Source organism: Periplaneta americana, chromosome 12, assembly GCF_040183065.1.
Source record: "Periplaneta americana isolate PAMFEO1 chromosome 12, P.americana_PAMFEO1_priV1, whole genome shotgun sequence".
NCBI lineage: Eukaryota > Metazoa > Arthropoda > Insecta > Blattodea > Blattidae > Periplaneta > Periplaneta americana.
The window spans coordinates 19,259,330-19,283,961 of NC_091128.1; the positions used below are offsets into that span (position 1 = coordinate 19,259,330).

General features: G+C 34.8%; 2 protein-coding genes across 8 annotated transcripts in view; one reads left to right on the top strand and one right to left on the bottom strand.

Annotated features, from left to right (window-relative positions):
* The window catches only part of LOC138710212 (ribosomal RNA-processing protein 8), a 34,318-nt gene extending 23,052 nt beyond the window's left edge, over positions 1 to 11,266 (bottom strand). For 2 of the 3 annotated variants that reach the window (XM_069840867.1, XM_069840866.1), the window contains exons 1-2: positions 11,120 to 11,266; positions 4,025 to 5,034 (exon numbers count right to left, since the gene is read on the bottom strand). In XM_069840867.1, coding sequence (XP_069696968.1) covers positions 4,025 to 5,034; positions 11,120 to 11,188 — 1,079 coding nt within the window. In that variant the 5' untranslated portion in view covers positions 11,189 to 11,266. The other variant, XM_069840868.1, reaches the window with a different exon arrangement.
* A 246-nt stretch (positions 11,267 to 11,512) lies between these two features.
* Positions 11,513 to 24,632, top strand: part of LOC138710214 (beta-1,4-glucuronyltransferase 1-like) — a 622,862-nt gene continuing 609,742 nt past the window's right edge. For 2 of the 5 annotated variants that reach the window (XM_069840870.1, XM_069840871.1), the window contains exon 1: positions 11,513 to 11,716. The gene's annotated coding sequence lies outside the window, so the exon portion shown is untranslated. Of the gene's footprint in view, positions 11,717 to 18,288; positions 23,076 to 24,048; positions 24,552 to 24,632 lie in introns of those variants that run through there. The other 3 variants (XR_011335177.1, XR_011335178.1, XR_011335179.1) reach the window with 3 other exon arrangements.

The following is a 24,632-nucleotide window of genomic DNA, read 5'->3' on the forward strand; positions in this document are numbered from 1 at the left end:
GGGCAGCACTGCTACTTACAGACCTGTTACTAAATCTACATATTACTCTGTGAAGAGATTTATTAAATCTACATACTTAGACTTCAACAAACAAAAGGGAAAAAATGGAACTCTCTGCATCAAAATCTACAGTTAATTCCCAATTTACCACGAAAATCGTCTGTAGCTGCATTTAGATTGGCAACAGGCCATGATTGTTTGGCTAAACACCTGCAGAGAATTGGAATATATCAGTCCCCTAACTGCCCATTGTGCAACTCAAACCAAGAAAATGGATTCGGAACACCTCAAAATCTGTGCTTCATTGGCTGGTCATTATAATATATTTGAAAAATATTGGAGTGCAAGAGGTCAAATGACTTTATTGTCAAATGCCTGGCATTAGAAAACAACAACAACTTTTGTCACCTGACTACTGGTAATCTTGAATTATAAATAATTAAATTGGGTATATGACAATCATAATGAATGCAAAGTACATAGCAGATGTAGAATTCTCAATAGCTAGTCTTTAATTGAGCACATTGTACGAGTTTATAGGCCTATAGGTGGTTGATTGATGCATTCTTCATGTTGCGGTGACAAATGCACGTTATCTGTTAAACAGTAAAATTAACATTACTAGGATTACCGGTATTGGAACCTTGAATGGTATTTACTGTTCTCGGACTTCTCACAGTCACTGCCCTTAGAGGTAATTTACAAAGACAAGCATCAGTGTTGAAGTGACGTTATTTAGGGTTTCTTTGTAAAGCAGGTAGTTGAGTTGGGTACTGGTCAATGAACAATGCCGTGGAATGCAAGTATTGGCAATGGAATTTATAGAAGGAAAATTCATACTACACTGAAAAAAAAAATTGTACATAAAATGTGTGTGGAAAATACATGGAGCAAAATTAAGTTCAAAATAATCCTTTAAAAATTAGGGTTTGTAAAATACGTGGTGGCACAAAGTATGCGAGCAAATATGGTAAATAAGTATGACTTTAAATGTCAACAATGATGTACCTATAGCACACACCTCCAGTAATCACTGTCCTACCTTTTTCTGGATCTGAAATCTTTCAAATTTTTTCACCCCTTAACCAGTTAAGTAAATAGTCTTTCATTGCTTCGTTTATTGTCCAGAATGCTGGATCTTCTCTAATTTTACTTGATTCATTAACACACTCATCGCTGTCATTACTTTCATTACGTGGACACTGATTGATATTATCACTATTTCACTTTCGCAGTTATTGTAATAGAAGTCATATCATACAATGCTGAAGTTGTACTCGCATATTTTTAGCACCCAGAAAAAAAAAAAACTATTTTATGTGCTACAGTAAATGCACTTTCTGTTCCTTCTATAATTTAAGTTTTGACTGTTTCCTATATTCATCCCCATTTAATCTCTCTGTACTGTAACTTAATAATTATTAACTTAATTATACCTATTCTAGAAATCACAACTGCCAACTTTAACACATCATAACTTCTGTATAATATATTTTCGAATATAATGTAAGTAACACACCAGTACATTTCAACTGCTAAGATTAATCATTATGTTACATAATTATTAATTATAAATTTGTCGTAATAATGAAATGATAAGAATTTTTAACTGTTCGAGTTCAGAAAGTTGATTAAATATGGAATGGCTCTCAAATTACTGAATTTAGAATGTGATATCAACAATGGAAGAAGAAAAATAGTGAATATAAATAATAAATTAGTATCTTTAAGGTCGAATAATTAATTACTTTCTTCTAACCAAATGGGCTCTTTAAATTTCGAGTATTTAATCAATAAGTTGCCAATGTTGGCATACAACAATGTCGGGATGAGCCTGAAATAAATGTAAATGCTTTGAAAGACATGAGCTGTCATGTAACAATTAAGAGACACAAGCTTTATGTAACACAGTGCAACAAATGCATTCAGAGATATATTACTGAAATAAATCAGACAACTGTACGAATGTAATGAATTACCATACCTATTGTCTGGATTATGCAAATTAATGTAAAATGTTTGTGTCGTTTGCACACATGTATTAAATTTCTCAAATTTTCACAGCTCGAGTACGATACAAAAAAAAATATTAATCGACAAAATTTGCTGCCCTGGCTATGGCCCATGTTGGCCCATTCATAAATATGATAAATATGACACTGATAGTTCATCCTCTTCTCTACTTCAGCACATCAAAAAGTTGACCGTACAATACAAAAACGTTGACTGAACTGTTTGTTACCGCACTGACTGTAGTCGTACAAATAACAACACTGCTTTTTTACCGAGAATGACAGTCAACACTTTCTAGGAAATCACGTTCCTTTACTTCTGTGGCAATGTTTAGTGACGTCATTTACCGTTATTATACAGCTGCTAGATTATGGTACCGCAACTAACTTCAACTTCTTAAGCTGTACAAAGGAAACTATTTGATAATAGAACTGTACAGTACTAAAAATATTAATGATACTGTTCCTATGCCTACAAATTAGGAATGATTAATATATACATATAAAATACAAATTCTGAGGGATTTGGATAATTATGGACACAATGTAAGAATATTTTGGTCTAAGAATACAAACTTCGATCAGAGAATTTTTGCCAGAAAACCAATGCCTGATTAATCTTAATCAAGAAGGAATTTGAATTTATAACATCCATGTAAAGCTGTGATATAAATGTTGTGTACATAGTGGCTTAAAATATAACTAATGAGAAAAATATCACTGATACACTCCACAGAAGACCAGTTATTCAGTTGAGGTAATTATTATAGAGTTTCCATCAACCAGGCTGCCATCTTTCTCAATCCCATACACAATATATTACTGCATATCAGTATTTCACAAGCTTGTGTACTTACATGACTGCTGTCTGCAGTACACGTCCAAGTAAGTTTACATACTTTCCTAAATAAATAATTTACAATATGAGGTGGCATGGTCAATGTGTCCTACATAATTACCCAGTTCAAAAATTCCTGTGTATTGTTTTCTTTCTACAAAGAGAGATTTTACAAAAACTAGTTGATTTCTGCATTAAGTAACTTAAGTAAAATTAAAATAGAGGAATTATGCGCACCTTTCCACAAAAGCTTATCAATAATTATCTAATATAATAGATCCAAAATTAGTTCACTAACATACAGAGTGACCAAACATTCGGATTTTGGGAGGACATGTCATTTTTAACTGTGTCTTTCTGTCTTCCCAGCATTTAGGTCAAGGTTTCATAAACGGTTTTTTTTTTAAATACAATACTAAACTTTGGTCTTAATTTTCAATTATAAGACCTACAAAGACGGACAAAGTAAAAAGTTACAAAATATAAAATGTAACTTGAGAAATTCTGAAAATAACAGTGTTTTCCCTATATTTCTATCATTTTTCTAAGCTGAGCTATTGCATTTACCACAACTGTCTGCTAAAGCTAAAAACGTCGAACACCATAATACAAAAAGGCTGTCATTTTTATGAAGGTAAATAAAAATAAAGCGATACTAATTTCTGTCTACTTACAGATAGGGTCATCACTTAAAAAAGTAAATGTTTTTAAAAACGGTTGAGCTACTAATTAATTTATTTCTCAACTATTTGGGGGCGCACTTCCAAACAGGGGCGGCGGCATTTCCCTTAAGGTTAGAGCCCAGTTTAGGTACGTAAATAATATTTTCAATGGTAGAAGTACAATGGATTGAATGAAACAGATTGCTTCCCATGTCTGTCAAAGAAATGTTGATGTTAAGTATAATTTTTTTAATATACCTATCAAGTGTAGACTTTTATTTACATTTGAAAGAAAAATCAAAGAAAAATCAGACAATAGGCCTATCTTACCTGCTGTTTCTGATGTCAACGTCAACCCTAGGAATTCTGATGGTTATTTGTAATGTTGAATGTTCACTTAGGAAGCCACAAATTTGTCTCATGAAAAAGATGTCCAAAAAGACGTTGAATACACAGTCCTTAATTATGTAGGCCTATATCTTACCTATCAAAACATGTCATTACTTATTTACCTAAATCTAGAAGCTTGAAGCTTCTTCATCATCTTTTCTCTTAATGACTCGATCTTCTTCTCTTGTTTCTTCTCAAGCACAATTTTATTTGCAGGTTTATATTTATGGTTGGAAGCTGCCAACATTTCTTTAAGCTTCTGAATATTAAACACTGACTGTAGGCCTACTGCTGAAGGTTTCTTTCCTGCCTGGCCTCGATCTGATAAACGTAAGGTATCAATGCTATTAGATCCTTTATGTTTTTTTTTCTCCTTTCCGTTTTGTTTCCTAATGTTAGTTTCACTCTCAAGCCCTTGAATATTCTTTGTAACACGATGTTCAGATAATAACAATTCATCTTCATGAGAAAGTTTGCTTCTCTTCCTTTTCTTCATCTTCTGTTCATTAGTGTCTGATACACATGAGAATGATCGTTTTCTTTTTTTCTTTGTCATCAACTGATGTGCAGAATTTCCAGGGGTTTCAATCACTTGTTTCAGTCTGTTAACATTAAATGAGAAATTTCCTGATATCTGTTGCTTAGAATTTTTGTTTTCTTTAACAATTTCTTTGTTTTTATCACCACCAGTCGAGAAGCTAACATTACTTTGAGGCGACATTAGCGCATCTTGGGAACGATTTCGTTTCTTCTTTTTCTTAACTTTAAACACAGTTGTATCAGTCTTGGGCAGAAGTGAAAATGGAGGTTTTCTATTTTTCTCCGTTTCAAATTTTGTACGTTCAAACTTATTCTGTTTCCAATTATTGAAAGAAGACACGAATGTTTCTTTATTACCAGAAGAATCTGTTCTTGTAAGTTCCATTTCCTTGGACTTAACTGTTTTTTGTTTTTTGTGAAATTTCATTGTGTTTAATTTTTCTTGAGGCTTAACTGTATTCTTCTTACTTTTCGAAACTTTTGGAATAAAACCAAATGAATCCTGATTAACTTCGGTTACAGAAAATATTTTTTTACTTTTATAATTTTTTATGCGTCTCTTGCTTTGTGCATTGCTTCTATTAACCACAGTCTGAAACAAAAAGTAATTAAACATAAAGTTGTTTGAGGTAGAAGATCATGAAGTACCTGTACAGTCATTTGGGGTAACTTTATACCACTTCTATCATATTTTTACACTTACATAAAATAGTTTCTATTGAAATTAATGTTTAAAAGTAAATTATTTAAGAAAACTACTTATTTAGATGAAATTTGATATTTAATGGCGGTACAAAGTTGAGGAAACCTCGTACCACATATATTTTTCTTAATAAATTCAATCCTCTATATTCCCCTTCAAATTCAAGGTAACTTTTGACCATACAATATGAAAATACATGAAATTTTATTTCATATTAAGTCACAAAAAAAAAAAAGGATTATTGAAAACGTATAACATTTACTATAGGCCTTTGTGTTTATTGCCTACATATGTTTAATATAAGTTATTTTTAATTTGCTAATCAAATTCTTACAGCCTTAACATAATCAGTTCATACGTGTCCCTTTTACAGTGACACTGTTTTCATTTTCCCATCGCCCACTGCTAGGAGTTTATCTGTGGCCAAGCAACCATTTGGTCTGCTGACACTGAAACATTTAGTATAGGAATTTGTACTTATCCAGCTCAAAGTAGGTTTTGAAAATGTCCCCCACCAACTACTACACACTGTTGAGACCTTCTTATGTAATTGTTAATTACTTTAAGAAGTTCTGCTTCACTGATTGACTCGATTTCAGCTCTTATATAGTCTTTAAGCTCATTTATTGTATGCGGGTTTTTCGCATAAACCTTATTTTTAAGTGCCCCCCTCCCATAGAGAGAAATAGCATGGTGTTAAATCTGGACTTCGTGGGGGCCCACTTCTCTCATGGATTCTTCAGCAGTATGAGCACTGGCAGAGTCTTGTTGGTAATATACTGAGGAACGTTCTCCATAAGTCAGTTCATATAAAAATGGGTCAAGGATCTCATTCATGTAACGCACTATGGTAATTGTGTCCTGACTGAAAATAGGCCCAATAATTCTATATCTGTTCACTGTACACCACACGCCTATTTTTTCACCGTACAAAGGTGTTTCAAGTACAAGATAGGGTTTCTCCTGACTGTAATACCAATGATTTTATGAGGATACGTGTCCATTTGTTTTTTAAACAGTAGCACACATACAGGGAGTGCTTCGAACAAGAACTCGAATCCACCCATTGTTAGTTGCGATAGGACTTATTTTGCATAGAGATCTGCATGTGTTGTGTGTGTAGACTTCCGCATCAGCGTACATCTATATCCACATAAATACAGAAACGACTAACTTCTTAAAATAATTAACAATTTCATAAGAAGGTGTCAACAGTGTGTAGCAGTTGGTGGGGGACATTTTCAACACCTGCTTTGAGCTGGGTAAGTACAAATTCCTAAATGTTTCAGTGCCAGTAGGCTGGGAGGCAGCTTGGCCGCAGATAAGCTCCTAGCGGCAGGCGACAGGAAAATGAAAATCGTGCGGCTAAACAAAACAATGTCACTGTATTTACCAACTTTCATTATTACTTCAAACTGGTCAGGCCACATCCAATGCATTCCCTTCTTGACCTTACAACTGACTTTGTGTCTGGAGATGGACCATGCAGTTCAATGCCATCGACTGTAGGTCTACCAGGGAACAGTGATTCTTTATATGAGACTATTACAAAGACATCATAGCACAGAGTACCAATATTGTCGGTGAAAACATATTTGGCGTCCCAAAATTATTTCTATTTTTCAATTTAATCACTAGCATTTGTCTTGGGATGGAATACAAACGTGCAACTTCTCGTTGACCAAGTTTTCCAGTTTTTATATCATCTAGTGCCTGCTGTGGCATTTCACTGGAGTATCTTGCGTTTATTGCATATGTCTTCTCTCTGAAGAATCCTTTTGACTCTTGCCGTCTAAAAATTTCAATGCATTATGGAAATCCAAGGTGAGTGTACAAATTAGAAAAGTAACTGAATAAACAAGATGAAAGAAATTTAATTAATAAGTCAACTATGCGTGTGTCTGTAGCAGATCTAGTAGTTATAGGCCTATATTATATTAATTTTTGTAGGCTAATAATTTTATTGTTTCATGTTATTTAATAAATTAATTAGGCCTACGTTTATTTATAGTTAAATTTAAATGCTTATAATAGACTCAATGTTTTTTTTTAATTGGGTTATTTTACGACGCCGTATCAACATCTAGGTTATTTAGCGTCTGAAGGAAATGAAGGTGATAATGCTGTGGAAATGAGTCCGGGGTCCAGCACCGAAAGTTACCCAGCATTTGCTCGTATTGTTGAGGGAAAACTCTGGAAAAAACCTCAACCAGGTAACTTGCCCCGACCGGGATTCGAACCCGGGCCACCTGGTTTCGTGGCCAGATGATATGACCGTTACTCCACAGGTGTGGACGACTCAATGTTATCATGCAAACTTTGTAATGGTACAAATTGAACTAAAATAGCACTTCGGATTAATTTTTATAATTTACAAGACATAAGATATACCTATGTATGTCACGAGGTTATTGTTGTAGCCTATTTTAAAGAAGAGAGAATAAGTCTTAACATTTATAATAATTGTAACGATATGATATTATATACTTACATTATAAAGTTGAAAAATTGTTCATAAACCAGCTACTATATAAACAAAATAGAATATTTAACCATGTGGAGCCTTATATATTCTTCAGGGACCAGACATAATAGCTAGAAAGCAAGGTATAGGCTATAGATTGCCTCAGTCCACAGAAATGTGAAATTAAATCTTCTAGTAAAATTAAATTGGGAACTGATCGAAGTTACACTGACCGGTACAAAGTTACCTCAAATGACTGTATTGAAGTAGGATAGACGTAACTTATGTTCTATTTAAAAAAACATCAAATACTCCAAATTAAAATTAAAATTATGGTTTATTTAACGACGCTCGTAACTGCAGAAGTTACTTATGTCAGCGTCGTCAGTGTGCCGAAATTTTGTTCCGCAGGAGATCTTTTACATGCCCGTAAGTCTACTGACATGAGCCTGTCGCATTTAAACACACATAACTGCCATCGACCCTCGGCCGGGATCGAACCCCCAACCTCGAGCATAGAAGGCCAGCGCTATATCAACTACGCTACCTAGGGCGACTCAAATCCTCCAATCCTTACATAAGTCAAATTATCATAAATGAACAGGATTACATTAATGGCAATATGTAAACTTCGAATTGGTGATTACCTAATTTGTTTTATTCTATTCATTAGGGTAGGGCCTATGGTAAAACATAGCTGAAAAAAAAATATTTACTTCAGTGACATCTATTAAGCCTACTTCCATAAACACGAGAAAAGTAACGGTATCGCTAAAGTAAATGATTAGGCCTACTAAGAAATAGATTTTATTCATTATACAGTGAAATGTCGGTACCTCCCCACACTACACAATTCCTCGGCCCCAGATGGTCAATTCCACGATAGGTTGGACATTGAAGTTAAAAATTAAATTTCGTGTTCTGTATATGTTCTTTATATCATTTTCTTCAGGAAAGTTCATATTTTCAGAAATTAACAGAAAAGTTCGATTTATTTAATTCATCTTTGTTTTACATACATCCGAAGTGAATATTTTTAGTGTGTACTTTTGATCTGTCAAATTTACTTTGGCAGTTTGTTGCCAAACCATAACTTAAAATTAATAAACAAGGCTGTTCTCTGTTGTAATTCTATTAACAGAAAGAGAAGACTTTAAAATCAGTGTCAATTTGCTTTTATGAATGTCAGTGAGTTTAAAAATTTGCTATTTTAAAAATAAGTGTTTTTATGTAACACCCGTCACAGAATATGCTTAAAGTTACTCTCTTGCTCTCAGTTTTTGTCCTGAAGGCACCAATTTTTTAAAGCAAAGTCGAAATATGATGCCAAAAGTACAGTATTTTTTAATTTTTTTTTTTACTAAAAATAACAAGTGGTTTAATGTGACGGGTGTTACAAAATTAGAGCACGGAGAACACAGGAATTCTGTATTTTGATTTATGGCAGTTGTTCCCACAACACATTATTAAATAGGTTTCAAATGTTGGTAAATCTGAAGTTTAAGTTATCAACAGTCGTCAATACCTGTTTCCTCCAAAATCTTACTTGTCTGAAAGATTTCCCACCAAATTTACATTAAGCTGAATGTTTGGTCGAAAGTTCTGATTTACATAAAAATTATAGGCTACAAAGGTAAATGTACTTATGTTCTATTTTAGTTAATCATAGTACTTTTCTATTCTGTAACATTATTTCTTGCTTACTTAACAAGGAATGAATTACTGAAGATATTAACCACTAGCATAACCTAAAAATAACTGTAGATTGAGCTGCTGCATTTTTACGATACACAAAGCTACATGTTAACCATGCAATTATCTATTTTAACGTTTTGAGATAGCTGGATACCGTATATATTTAATTGCAGAAGGGGAAATCAGCAGCTGAGAGGCAACCTGAATGCCCTAGGCGAAGAAAATTAAATAAAGATAAAATTCTGTGGTGTTCGAGTAAAGGGGGATAAGTAATTTTTTGTGCAGATGGAATTTTGTTCCCCAGATGAACACACAAGTTAAATTATACAAAAAAAACACACACACACACACACACAGAGCGAGAGAGAGAGAGGGGGGGGAGGGAGAGGGGGAGTGGGGGGAGAGGGAGAGAGAGAGAGAGAGAGAGAGAGAGAGAGAAAACAAAGAAGCTATGAAGAAAAGAATTTACTGCTCACAGTAAGAAAACAAAACTGAAAGTTTAAAACTAAAGGGCAAGAAAAGCTGCATTAATAAACACTAGTGTTTTCAGTGAAACGAAATTCCAGTCACTAGGAAAAGCTGTCCAAATAGTAAAAATTGAGACAGCTCTGAGTATGATGCTGCTTAAGTTGTTGTATTTTGTTTTGTAATTACAGTTTTAGTAAAATTTATTAATTTCCATTGTGAGAAATATAAATTTATATTTAGCATTTGTTGAAGTGAGCATATATACTAAAAAGTAAATTTATGTTAGGAACAACAGTTTAATATCAAAAGCGAATCTGTACTTCTAGCCACACTATTTTGATTTTATGGCTGTATTTTTTATTGTTTCTATTAAATATTTGTATTAATTTACTTTAGAGCGTCAGAAGTACAATTTTGAAGCTGTAAACATCATATTTATAATTTACTAAGTGAAAGTTAACTTAAAAAAAATTGCACACTTTGAAAACATATTTCTACCATTGATATTAGGCTACCAGTACTCTTAAGTCTACTACAGAAATTGTATGTTCTATGATTTGAACTAAAAAAAAAAAAAAAAAAAAAAAAAACAAATGTGAAATTTCTTCAGACAAGTAACACCCGTCACATAAGGTTAATTAAATTGTAAGTGTAGGGCTTAATATTTTAATTACATCCATTATATCACTCGATTCCTTGAACTTTCCTCTCACTGAAAATAGGTAACACAATTAATTCAAACTGTGAACTTCACAGAGTTATCAGTTAAACTGTATCATTAATTTATGCATGTCTTTTTCATGTTACACCCGTGACATCGTTTATTTCACTTATATCACCTGACAAATAATGGTTACAAAAAAAATAATTAGTTGTGTCTGACAAGCAAGAAGTGGAGATTCATTGGAGTATAAAATAACTAGTAAAAATATTTTATTAATCATTGTATTCCAATTAAATTTCGATGAATCTCTTCCTGAAAGTAACACCCGTCACAGTGGAATTGACCATATCACTTAAATAATCCCCTCAACTAACCCTAACCTCGTCATATACCTGGGCTTAATATCACTTAGTTATCCCCTTATTTAACCCATCTAATCCACAAAGAAACTTAAATCAGACGTCAGTCCCATGTGTGGTGAGGGGCGATATCGAAGATTAGCCCATTATGCTTTGTGTACAGTAGGGCCTCGTTACTCTGTCTTTCGACTTTTAAATTTTAAATATGAACACTTTCATAGAATATTCACACACATAACCTAAGCATGAAGATGAGAATTTCCAAGTAAAATGTGATTAATATGTCAACAATAAATGCCGAAATTACTGAATGTTCACACTTACGGGGCCAAAAAACTGTTCACTTAGTTTCTCAGAAGTATCATTATAATCCCAGTCTGTAGTTTTAAACATGATAGCACTGTTTACAACACTAACCGTTCCTTACGAGATTATACAAACAAGCTGGCGCATGCTGCATAGTGCTTGAAATATGGGTCGAAACAGTGTCGCCAACTCAGAAGTCCATTTACCGCTGCACAAGCTTAAAAAATCCGCTAAGCTATAGTTAAAAAAAAGTCCAGATTTTTCATAACACATCACTTCCAAATTTGAAATACAAAGTATGTACCGGTATAGGCCTACAGTTTTAGGAACTGGAGAATTTTATATAAATATAGGCTAGAGTTACGGAAAGTGTCAGAGCTATCTTCAGTTACAAGCCGGAGCAACGGTAGGTTTGGCAACGTTGAGTGGTGGCGGGAGGAGGCGAAATAAAGGCATAAGAATTGACGTTTTAGTGCTTTGATTTCGTTGTCACATGTGCATTTTCGACATTAATTGATATAAAGCTAAGTGCATATAATCAAGATTCAGTGTATTGATGTACGTAATTTATTACGGAATCCGAAATGGTATTTTATTTGAGTTTCAGAATACCGCGTAAGTACTTGCATACAGCTACTTATAATTTAAAAAAATTAAAAGCATATTTACGTGTTTTTTTATTGATGGTACAAGGGAAAATAAATAAATATTTAAAGAAAGGTTACTTGTACAAAAAATACATAAAATAACGACGTACTTTCGCAATACTCTATTCAAATCAATTAACCATTTTGTGGCTAGTAAATTGACAATGTTTTGCCACTTTATGTTGTTTCACCTCTGACGTGAAAGGTCTAGGCAGCGATTCCCAACTTTTTCGACTCGAGAACCCCTTCCACAACGATTTGAGTTGGGTGAACCACTGACTTTTAAATATACATACAGTAGACATACATAAAATTTAATTCCAAGCAAAATGTTTAATAACCTTAAATTAACTTAACCCTTAACGGTTAAAACGTATAGTTACTCTAGTTGCGGCTTAAAAATTACACAACGTGTAGGCTTAGTTGCAATAATAAATACAAGTTTTCATTATAATTACTCATCTCTTCCTTGGAATTCAGTGAGAAGATTGCGCCTGCTTTCCATGGCACAGAGCTTTGAAGTAAGGAACCACAGGAGTTAAATAGAGTCTCAAATCACTTTCAGCACAAAGTCTGTTTTTGTATTTATTTTTTAAATAGGCGTATGAAGAAAACGACTTTTCTCACAAATATGTGGATGAAAAGGGTAATAAACCTGTTATGGTTTTATTCGCTAACACTGGGAACTTCTTTAAACTCAATCAACAACCAATTAATGACAAAGATTTATAACTTTTCTGTAACTGAAAATCAGTGGAAATTTCAAGAAGCTGCTCTTTTTCATCTACGCTTGATGTGGATTCTAAAATTGCTGGCTCTTCGAAGGGATTGCGAATCCAATTGCTATTAGGACATAGCAGGAAAATATTCTCTGAAGTTTTTTCAAGTTCCTTCAAATGTCCTTTAACCATGTTCTTGACATTTTCGTCCAAAGAAAGATGATTTTCCACCAGGAAGTCGTGAAGGGCATCAAAGCACTCGGTTTGATTGCAATTGAAACACGTTTCCCAAAAATTAAGTTTATTAATGAATGATTCGATACGGTCTTGCACAATATAAACGTTTATATTTGACCCCTGGAGAGATAAGATTAAACTATAATAAATAACCTAAAGTCTGAAGCCAGATTTCATCTTCCATGCACTTTGCTTGGTGAAAGGCATGGCTAGTGAGAAAACATAAACTTCGTCTTTAAGCTCATACAGTCTGGAAATAATTCTACCTCGAGATAGACACCTAACTTCAGTGTGAGACAATGAACACTTATAAATGCTTTCCATATCCTCACAAAGCACTGCAAAGATGCGGGAATTTGTAGGGAGAGCCTTAATAAAATTAATTATTGTCACTGCATCGTCTAGCACACATTTCAATCCATCGGACATGCGTTTAAAAACAAGAGCCTGTCTATGAATGCAACAGTGTGTCCAAGAAGCGTTCGGTGCTACCGATTTCACTTTGGCAACAAACCCAGCATAACACCCTGTCATAGATTTCGCACCATCTGAACAAATGCCTACACAGTCTATTGAATTTTCACGAAAGTATTTGTCGGTTAACTTAAATATATCTCCCCCCGTAGTTCTCTCTTTTAAGGGTTTGTAGAATAGTAGCTCCTCTTCTACAGACTCCCCATTAATATAACGAACGAAAAGTAACAAAATGGCTACATTGGCAACATCAGTCGATTCGTCAAGTGGAATCGCAAAAGGACTGGCACGAACTCTTTCCAAAATTTCATTTTCGACATAAGTTGCCATGTCTTTAATCCAGCGGTTGATCGTATTGTCGGACAATGGTACGGTATTGACTTTTTATGTGAAAGATTCTCCAAGCATGCACTGTACTACATCATTTATACACGACCGCACTAAATCTTCAGCTATTGAATGAGGTTTTGCAGTTTTAGCTATTCTGTAGCTAACGCGATAAGATGCTTCAAGAGCATTCTCATTGTCACTGTTTGCAGCGGATACAAAGGTAGTAAAATCATTTTTCCACTCGTTAGTTTTTCGTGTAAATAAGAGCAGTTTTGTTTACGTGGGTGGAGTGTTTAGTTTCTAAATGGCTACTGTTAGTAAGAATGTCGCCACAAACAACACACTGTGGTCTTGGACAGTCCTTGTCGCCTATATATGAAAATCCAAATCTAATGTAATTATCATCGTACTTTCTTTTCTTTACACACTGTTCACTTTTGTCGGATTGACACACATCACTATAGTCCCGACGCTGTTATTTCCGGCGTGACTCCGCCCCTTTGCTTACGTCTTAGAAAGTAAAGGCTCTATAAAGTCTACTAGTAGTAGTAGGTAGGTAGTATCGTTCGCCATTTTTATTCTCACATTGCCGAGCTACCATACGAGGAATCTATTTGCCACACCGTTAAACATTATCATGTCGTAGCTCCTACGATAATAAATCAAACGCAGTGTAATTCAGCAAATAATTGAGCGGCAAATAACGTCTTCGTGTGCTTTCTGCGAACGCCAAAAAAAGAGCTAAAATGGCTGGCGATTATATTAAGTATTTATCGAGCCTTAAGAAATGAATCAGCGAATCACAAGACGCACACGTTTAAATGTAGCCGACCTGCAACGCGATTGGCTGCCGGAAATTAGAGCGATGGGACCTTAGAGGATAAAAGACGGGACTATAGAAGCTGAATGACCCCCGTGAAATTCACGCAGGAGTCCCACAGGGTTCCATTATCGGGCCCATACTTTTCAATATATTCATTAATGACCTCCCGTTTCGCTATATCCACGGCAGAAGTAGTCATCTGTATATCTATGCAGACGACACTGCCCTCTTGGCGATGGGCAAAACCTATAGATTAGCGTCCCGTAGATTACAGTCGATCTTAGATCACCTCCAGCCGTGGTTCCACGACTGGAGAATCAAGGTCAATGTAGAGAAATGTCAGGCCATACTCTTTTCATTAAGAGCGAGGCTCGAAGACATACCACCACCACCCACACTTTTCGGACGAGAAATGCCGTGGATGAACCAAATTAAATATTTAGGGATCATTATGGATTCTCATCTCAACTTCCGAGATCACATCCAATCCCTTCTTCGTAAGGCCAACGGGCTGATAGTTAGACACTATCCCATTCTGGCGGCCTTAACTCCTGACAACCTGAGGGTAGGACTTACCATGTATAAGGCCCTCATTCGCTCTGTCATTAGTGTCATTACCTATGCCGCACCCGCATGGGGGTTTGCGGCAGTGTCCCATCTCCGTAAACTCCAAGTTGTCCAAAACCAGGTGATTCGACTCATTACCCATCTCCCCCGAGTCGCCTCGAGAAGAAAGTTCCATGATGAACTAGAGTTGCCAACCATAGACGAGTTCATTGCTCGACTGGCTAGGAACCTGTATGCGGAAGCTCGTGCTAACCCCAACCCGCTCATATCTGGCCTCGGCCAGTATGATCCTAGGTTACGGCGTAGACACCAGACAGGTCCATTAGCTATACTATTGAGACAGGAGGACAGGGAGGCTGGCGTTACTCCCAGGTTTTGGTAGCCACGACTCAACTCCATGAGACTCCTTGGATAGTGCAACCGCTGTAAAATGACCTTGTCTTAACTGGGCTAAACAAAATCCCTCCATAACATTATCTACTTTTGTTGATCGATGGAAATCTAATAGAGCCAATTGGCTAGTATATATCCATCGATTCATAGATTCATTCAACCTAAGAGCCAACTGGCTAGTCTCTGATATTGAGACAACTCATCCTGCCTAAGGTTTTTCCGTGGTTTTCCTAAGGCGCTAAGACAAATGTCGGGATGAGCCCTAAAAGAAATGGGCCACGGACCTGCACTCATATCCCCATGAATCTCCCTAATTAACAATTACATCTCTCCCCCCTCTTCGCAATTGAGCCATCATATAGCCAAATGGCTGGTTTCGAAATTGAGACAAATCAACAAGGCTCATGACCTCCTACATAATAGCCAAATTGGCTAGTCTCTTATATGAGACAACTCATCCTGCCTAAGGTATACCGTGGTTTTCCTCAGGCGTAAGACAAATGTCGGGATGAGCCCTATAAGAAATGGGCCACGGACCTATATGCCCTTCCCCATATATATTCCACCTTTATTATAAATTATGTATGCCCTAGTTCAGATAATATTAATAGTCTATTAAACATACGAGGTCATTCAATAAGTCGCAAATTGAAAGGACAGGGACCTCTCAAATTGCAGCTTAGATTTCACGGCGCTTCTTCCTTCGGCCTTCACCTGCTTTGTCATCGAACAACAGATGACGGCGTCTTGCCATCCTAACGGCAAACACCAGCCAACTCCTCCTCGCCCCGTTCCGTGATCAATTGATCAAGCTCAGCCCCCCTCGCGTATGTGGTACCTAAGAGGTTACGTCCAATTTCGGCTTCCCCTTCAAAATTTTCTAGAGCTCCTTCAGGGGAGCAGCGTAACCTGGAGTGAGACTAGTGGCCAACAGGCTTGGAGCTCACATATTTAGTTTTGTACAGCCCCCAACCCATTGCAAGGACGCGTTTTGCGTACCTTTTAATTTTTCCTCCCAATTCTCCTTCGATTTTTCGATTTTCGAGCTGAATGACCTGTTGACACAACACTAACTTGCGATTTTGTTAAACCCTGTTTCTCTTTCAAACTTCCACTTTTCAACCAGTGTTATCTATTTTAATGTGAACGGAAACGATTCTCATACACAACTGACAACTTACTGCATTTGCCACAACGAAAGAAGTAGGTTATTGTTGAAAATACAAAATTAAATATGTTTGATGAAATTCCACATTAACATGTAAAATCAAGGGTCTGACCGCCATGTAACCGTTCCTTAGTCTGGTCGCGGTACTTTTATTAGTATTGTTAGAACACAAAGAAGCTGGCAGACTAAATTTCCATTGTAGCCATGCATTCCTAACGTTGTTACATAACTGTAAATCAGGCATTCGCAGTAAATATAAATTTATTGTGGAAATAATTTGATAAATTCCCGATGTTACACGTATGTAACAAGGTGCGTTGTAGGGTTAAATTAATGAAGGAAACAATAATAGATCTAACCTCGAAACCCGCCATTACGGAAAAGTTTTGGCGAACCACTTGAAATATTTTGTGACCCCCCTGGGGTTCGCGAACCACAGGTTGGGAAACGATGTTCTAGGATATCATATACATTTTAATATTATCTGTCGTGCTTTTCTATAAATATTTCAGATGTCTGGGCATGGTGACTGGCGAGGTTCAAACTAAAACTGGCTTCCAGTTTTAGTTTGAACCTTGCCAGTCACCATAACAATACTGTTATTCTAAATTATTTGTTATAAATTTTTAAAAATAAATTTTAAATAGGCCAAGACCAAGTATAAAGATCTATGAAAAAATGAAGAAACATATCTTCAACATAATACGTAAGTATATGCCTATTGGCGTAAACTCAGTAAACTTTAAATCCTGCAAATACGAAGTGAAAAGAAATATGTTTCAGGTCTAACTACTTTATTATGAAAGAAATAATATTAATAAACAATCCTTGAAAACCAACAAAGTGAGTGTATGCATCTACAAATTATAGGTAGTTCTGACGTATAGCAGGCATTCTGAATCTTCAACAAAACTGATCACAAAACAGCTGTTTACAATGAACTTGAAAATCAACGGCGTAACTATTGATATAGCAGGCGAAACCCAACAATTTGGCTAGAATTCTGATACACCACAAACCTTAGTAAGACTATAAAAAATGTAGTTTATACAATATTTAATATTTAGAAGAGTTGTCAGTCACTTTGTCATTAATAACCGTAAAAATTGCCAAAGGTTGCAGCCATATTTTCATTTATTGTCTTGTTTTATCGCCAACACGCACTTAGTTTACATCAACAATGAACGTTTGCTACGACCGCGAACATAATTCCATCGACACACACTTATACTGTAACATTAATTTACATTGAAAATCGGCATTAGCATAAACACATGTTCTGGATAATAAGCTTCCGCTTGACAGTTAATTACAGTGTTGCCGACATATGGCTCCGGCTTGTAACTGAAGAAGGCTCTGAAAGTGTGTATCACTTTGTAGGCTCTATGTTCTATGCAAAATCGTCTTCATGCTTATACAGTAGGGATGATGTACAACCACAGTCTAGTATATACAGTCACGAAGCTCAATACGTAATAAATACGCATCCATAGATAGTTGCTAACCACTAGGATCGCTAATATCACCTCATTACAGACAATGCGAAATAGTACCGGCATAGTCGATTGTTCCTAGCACCCTCACAACTAAAACTTCGTGACTGTAAGTAAGTACTAGACTGTGGTACAGCTCTGCAACTCGCGAGATGATTCTCCTTCATTACCCGACTTGTACGAAGTCATTGTACCTGACAGAAGAAATCATACTCGTGTCGTGTTTATTATGAAAATATTTTTGTGTTAAGGTACTGTTTTTAAATTATTATTATTATTATTGTTATTATTATTATTATTATTATTATTATTATTATTATTACCTATTTCCTTAGGACAGTATATAAGTGCAACAACATTTTTCAAGTCTTCTCAGTCCTGCTCGAATGGTCAAAATTGCATTTTCCATAGGATTTTCCATCCTGTTCCTGTGCTTATATTTCACAAGATTCATTTGGCTAAATAGCCTCTCAACCTCTGCATTTGACATGGTAAGGTAAGGAAAGAAAATGCCAGTTTAGCTAGCTCTTTGGAGGGATGGTTACCACATGCATTACTGAAAATAGCAACCTGAAAATGGAATGAAACGTAATGAGATTTAAAATAAAAACTATTTCTAATATTCTATATTTACACTGCATCTTCCTTCAAAACTGAATGAAATGGATCGAGAATATACTGGACACTTCGGAAATAATCACATTCACAATCATACCAGTCGATTAGAAATCTCATTTTACATTGAGCTGGAGACTGCCTGCCAATAATGAATCTGATTTTAAGTTTTAAGTATGTCTGTGTTACATAAACTATAATGCGGAATGATAAATTAAATAGTTTTTAAATAGTTTATACCTACAGTATATCATAAATGAAAATAAATCAGTTCATTATCTATTCTTTATGATTAAATAATCTATTTATTTACAAAAACAATGCATACATTAACGAATGCTGCATACCTTATTTGTACAACAATGGATGAGGCAGGAAATGGACTGGACGTTGTTGCACCAAATCGAGTTAACATAAAACGTGGTTATTTTTTACTCGCACAATGAAAAAGTGTGAAAATACATTACTAAACTCTTGTTTATAATTAACTAACATTGTTGTCTGCAAGTACATATTAAAAACAATTATTTGTCCGCAAGTACATTTAAATACAATTATAACATCTTTACAGAAAAAAAAAATTAAAAATATCATCTCCCTCTGCTGGAATAATAAAAAATCGCCAAATAAATAGCTAGCCGCTGATAGTAACAATTTGTAGCTGACCATATCCTGAAAACACCAGATTTAGCTACAAAACCGCTGACTTGGCAGCACTCGACTCGACTCGAAAGTGGTTCCCTCGTAATGCTAATTCCGCCGCTCGGAGCGCTGTTAGTTCCTAGATATTACAGTGACTGTATGAATACAGTGTGGCCATTGGAGTTGGACACGCCCACCCTCCGCCTTTAAGATTCCAAACACACTGAAGGTTCTTATGGAGCTAATAAGAAAATCGTAACCTAATACTCATGTATTCACAATTATTGACACGCAACGTCTTTAAATAAGATCTGAGATATATAAAAACAAAAATACTACCTGTCTTACCTGCTTCCTGTATGTTGTCGTGGAATAATATAGGTCTAAACTGCAAAGTAAGGTTAGGTTAACTGCTATGGGATATCAGATGTTTTATTATGTTTATTGCATCAAAACTACATCTTGTAGGATTATATATTTTCACAAGCTAAGATCATTGTTGAACAATAATACCATATAATCACAGTAAAAAATCCTACATAACATTTTAAAGTCATAAATCGCTATTAAATACAAATGAATAACCAGATCAGCAGAATGGCTACGTAAGCGCCTAAAAAACAAACTCATAAATTTGCAGAAACTAAACAATAATATTCTAAATGCTGTGTATCTGCATAGCAACAGACGTATTACCACTACTCTCTTTTCTACTTAAGCATTTAATTTTTCTTTTATCGTAATATAATAGTCTACCAGTAAGTTCTTTAATGTTATCACGTGAGAATCTTACAGTGAGAGGGCATAACATTGAAAAAAGTGCTATGATCGCATTGTGACACTAATTATTATTAAAAAACTGTCCTTTTTCTGTTGGCAGACCGTTGATTAAATTTGAACTAATTGTTGCCAATGTCATTCATATCCTTTTCATTGTGCGTTTATGTAGGCTACTCTTTTAAAGAGTATGAATAAAGTTTAAAAAAAAATATATATATAAAAAAAAATTAACAGTGATAGCTTAAAAACCGCCCCCTCAAATCTGTCGTCCTAGGCAATTGTGTAGTCTGCCTAGGCCTGAATTCGCCCCTGACCTAACCTGTCACGTATTTGTACGTGCAAGGCATACCATAAGTCGCGAGTAATTGGATGACACGTCCTTCACAATAGCCCAAATTTTAAGCCATAAATCACTAGGGTCTGTTAAACACAAATGAACAACTAGGCCAGAAGAATGGTTATGTTGGTCTAAACAAAAATTTGCAGGAATTGAACAATAATATTCCAAATGCTGTGCATAGCAACAACTTACTACTCTCTTTTCTGCTTAGGCCTACGCATACCAGCTATTTTAAGCCTAAGACTGAAAACCTAGGGACAATTTATTGTCATATTATTATGACAGGGAGAAAATGAATTGTTTTAACATTCTGCATCTTATGTGGGAAAAATGTTTTCAAGTCAATGTTAAGATATTTTACAATAGCTCAATATTTACTAAAAGTTTGCTCTGATTTACAGAAAAATTTGAGTTAAATGATTACAATAAATAAAAAAACAAGCAGTTCTCTCTGAAGCACTTAATACTGGTACTTGTAAATTCAACATTATCAGTACTGTAATGAATGATATTTGAGACAACAATGTCTAAACACACTTCACAAGTTTTTATAGTCTTCATAATACACAGAGATTATATATCAACAAATATTAGCTTACATAATGCACTCATACACTGTAACTCATTTTGCAGGCCCGCAGTCTGTTTCAATATTTCAATTGCTCATCACGCACAGTATTACCCTTCTCTCGTAAAACATCTCGGAAACCAGTTAAAATCCTCTGTCATCCTCATCATAACTACCCTGTGACACATCATTAAGAAACTGTGATAACACATATTAGTCTTATTAAAGTATTCTCAAACTGGGACGCATTAGGAGTAACTTGTTTTGATCTCACTACCAGCACACTAAACAAATTTTTCAATCTTGTGTGAAACGTGATGTCAGTATCCTCCATCCTCTCGGGTTTTTCCCCATATGGATTCTTCAAAATGTAGCTACCTCACAAAGGACAGAGCTCTCTGTGTAGGAATCCATCCCTCATTGTGGCTTTAGAAGTCCAGGTCTTCCTACTTCCAGTATTCTTAGTGAACTTTTTCATTACAAAGCCCTTCTCGGGTCGATTTGTACATCCATAGGCGCACATCCAACCATATCTGTAATAAAAACCGCATGTGAAATAATTACTATATTTTTATACAAATTTTGGAACAGGTATAGAATATCGTTGTTCCACAACAGACTGAAAATACGTCCAAATATAAGCTAAAATATTATTTGATTAGTGAAATATGGCTCATCTATTGTGTTTTACTGAAGAACATCTTAAATAAATATTTATTGATACAGATTGAATAATTTGCGACATGTACTTATAATTTAATAGTAATAGAGAGTTTTCATTGTGGGAATTGTATAAAGTTCGTTATGCTTAAAGCTTTAAACAATTTCTGATGTATTTAATAAAGCTTGAATGTACTGAATAGTAGCCAACTTAGATTTCTTTCACGATTTTCTGTTTCATAACTTGTTAACTATGGATGAAAATGGAAATAAACACTGTAAATAATGGAATATACGTCAGGCTAATATAATTTCTGATTTTTATCTGGACGACTGCTTACATATTTAATTACTTAAAGGAAATAATAAAATCAGTTATGCTAAGAACTTATGTAAGTTTTCATCTTTTGCATTGCAACACAAATATTACGTGGATTACGGTAAGAATACTTAGGCCTATATCTATATGTTAAAAAAAATGTAATTATTATCTTACCTTGAAGGTATATCCATAAAATCAGGTGAAAATCAGACGTAATTCTTTATTTTTTCACGTCTTGAAGACGTATAACACGGGTTCCAACTATTTGTTTGGAATCTTAATGGCGGCATTGTACCACGTGACCGCAACATCCAATCAGAAACGACACGTCCAATGGCCACACTGTATTCATACAGCCACTGTAATCGTATGACCGAAATTTACGCATGCCATGTGGAAGACACAGCTCGCAACATGGGTGTTGCTTGTTTATTATGTAATAAGTTTTTTTTTTTTTCAAACCAAACAAATATCAACAGACATAAAAGAGAAATGCACGGGGTCAGAGAGAAAGAAATTATTCAATACGACAAAGATGTTTCCATGTATAAGGGAAGACCAGCTAACTTGATACCCTAAGGGTGAAACCTAACAATTTTTCCCCCATTACTACAAATGCTAGTGGATTATGGTGATTTTCTAGTTTGAAGGTTGAATTTTCTTTTGCCAACTTCGTGTCGAATTTCGGTACTGACAAAATAATACAACTGGTAGTGTCTTTGTAACTGTTGTGTTGGTATAATGGTCGGTACTGGAATTCTTGAAAAGTAAATAAAACTAGGTTTGAGAGTCGGTTACTGGAAGATAGTGAAATTCGAACTTATTAATAATTAATTAATATTAGTATTAATATTAATACATAATAGTTATTTTATGTGCTGCGTTGTGGTTATAATTCAAGAATATTCAGATAAATACGAATAAATATAATATACTTGGGCGTGATAATGCACGTGGGTAATCGATAGAAATATTATTTCACATTTTAATGAATTTCTTTCGTGTTTAGATTTTTAATGTCAAAAAAAGGAAATAGTGTGGCAGTGACTCCTCCAAGGAAGAAAATGTGTGGCATTCAGAGTACTCTTCAGAAATCTGTAGTTCACATGTATAATGAGTTGAAGAAAGAAGATAATGAAGAAGGAATTATGCTAACGGAGACATCAATTACAACCAGAATAGCAAAATTATTAGGAGTAAGTATTCTTAAGCATACATTTCAAAGTGGTATTCAGTTTTAGGAGTTTGTACTAATAATTTCATGATTGTGGTCAAACAAAACAAATTTTTAGGTTAGGCCTAGGTGTTTAATCAAGTCAGTGAATTTCATATTGCCAAACAAAATACATTTAAGATACTGTAATACTGCAGTAGGTGATAGCTTAAATACATTTACAAATTAGACGAACAAATAATCAAACAGCACGAAAGTAAATTTCCAGTTTTCTCTTTTGGTATTAAATTAACCGTTCAGATCACAATTTACATGCCACATCGGCCGAAGGAAATACAAGTCATTTTGTAATTATTAACTTGATATTCCAGCAAATATTACATGAATGTTAGCCTGTTATGGTGCTTAAAAATAATTCATTTTTATATAATAACTATATAACATACTCTATAAAGCATAGGAACGTTGACTCTGGCTGAATAATTTATTCATGACTGGTCTAAGTAATATTAAATATGGTGTTTCTTCAGAAAAGCTACCCCATCCAAAGTAGGCCTACTTGTTAAGATATAACACGAGAGGATGAGGACGCACTATGTACTGGCAAACTAACCATTTCTCTTCGTCCTGGACCTCTCGCATGTTATATTGGTAATTAGTAACAAGTTTGAGGGAGGGACTACAACAATGCATTAGAATATACAGGTAAGTGTCAAAGGATTTTTGTGCTGAAAGTATTTGTGGCTGTGAACTAAAACCACGTGTTCATCGCTATGTAAATATCACAGAAATTAATTAAACAAAATAAAATTATTCCTTCTTTGATGTAGCTTTTCTGGAGAATTACCTAAATATTAGCCTACTTAAACCTATCGTAGACCCAACCTAACATGTTGATCATTTTCTATTCATATAGCTCTAAATGTTTGGTATCATGCATGAATTTTATTATATAACAATTTTTAGAAGTGTTATGTTATTGTTTGTTATTGCAGCTTGGCTTTACTCCAGCTAGGAAAGTGATAAATTCACAGAAGGGGACACCAGGAATACATAGACTACGTAAACGTCCAGTGACTGATGCTGATGATTTTACGAAAGATGCAATTGCGAGATTTATTTATGACAAGTTGCATAGGCCCTAAAGGTAGGGAAGTTACAGGAATTATTGTGTTGATTTATGCAATGTAATTCTGATATTAGTCATATGTATAAAAATATGGCATAATTTCCATTTATTGTTACAGGGGAAGTACTAACAGCAGCAAAAGTTCTGAAACATATGAATGATAATTATGAAACATATTTATTTAGAGGATCCTTATCATCAGTGAAAATAATGTTGAAAGAGATGACATTTCTATGGAGCAAAGGGGATCGTTATACACATGTACAAGAAAGTGATGTTATTCGTTTTTGAGAGAGTATATAAGAAATGAGGGGCATGAGAACCCTAAACTCGTAGTATTCTTCGATGAGACTTGGATTTTTATGAATGGTAAATTTCAATGTATTGTGAGATATTGAGTGATTGAATTTTTTACTAACAAATAGGTTAACACTTATGTGGAATACGAAA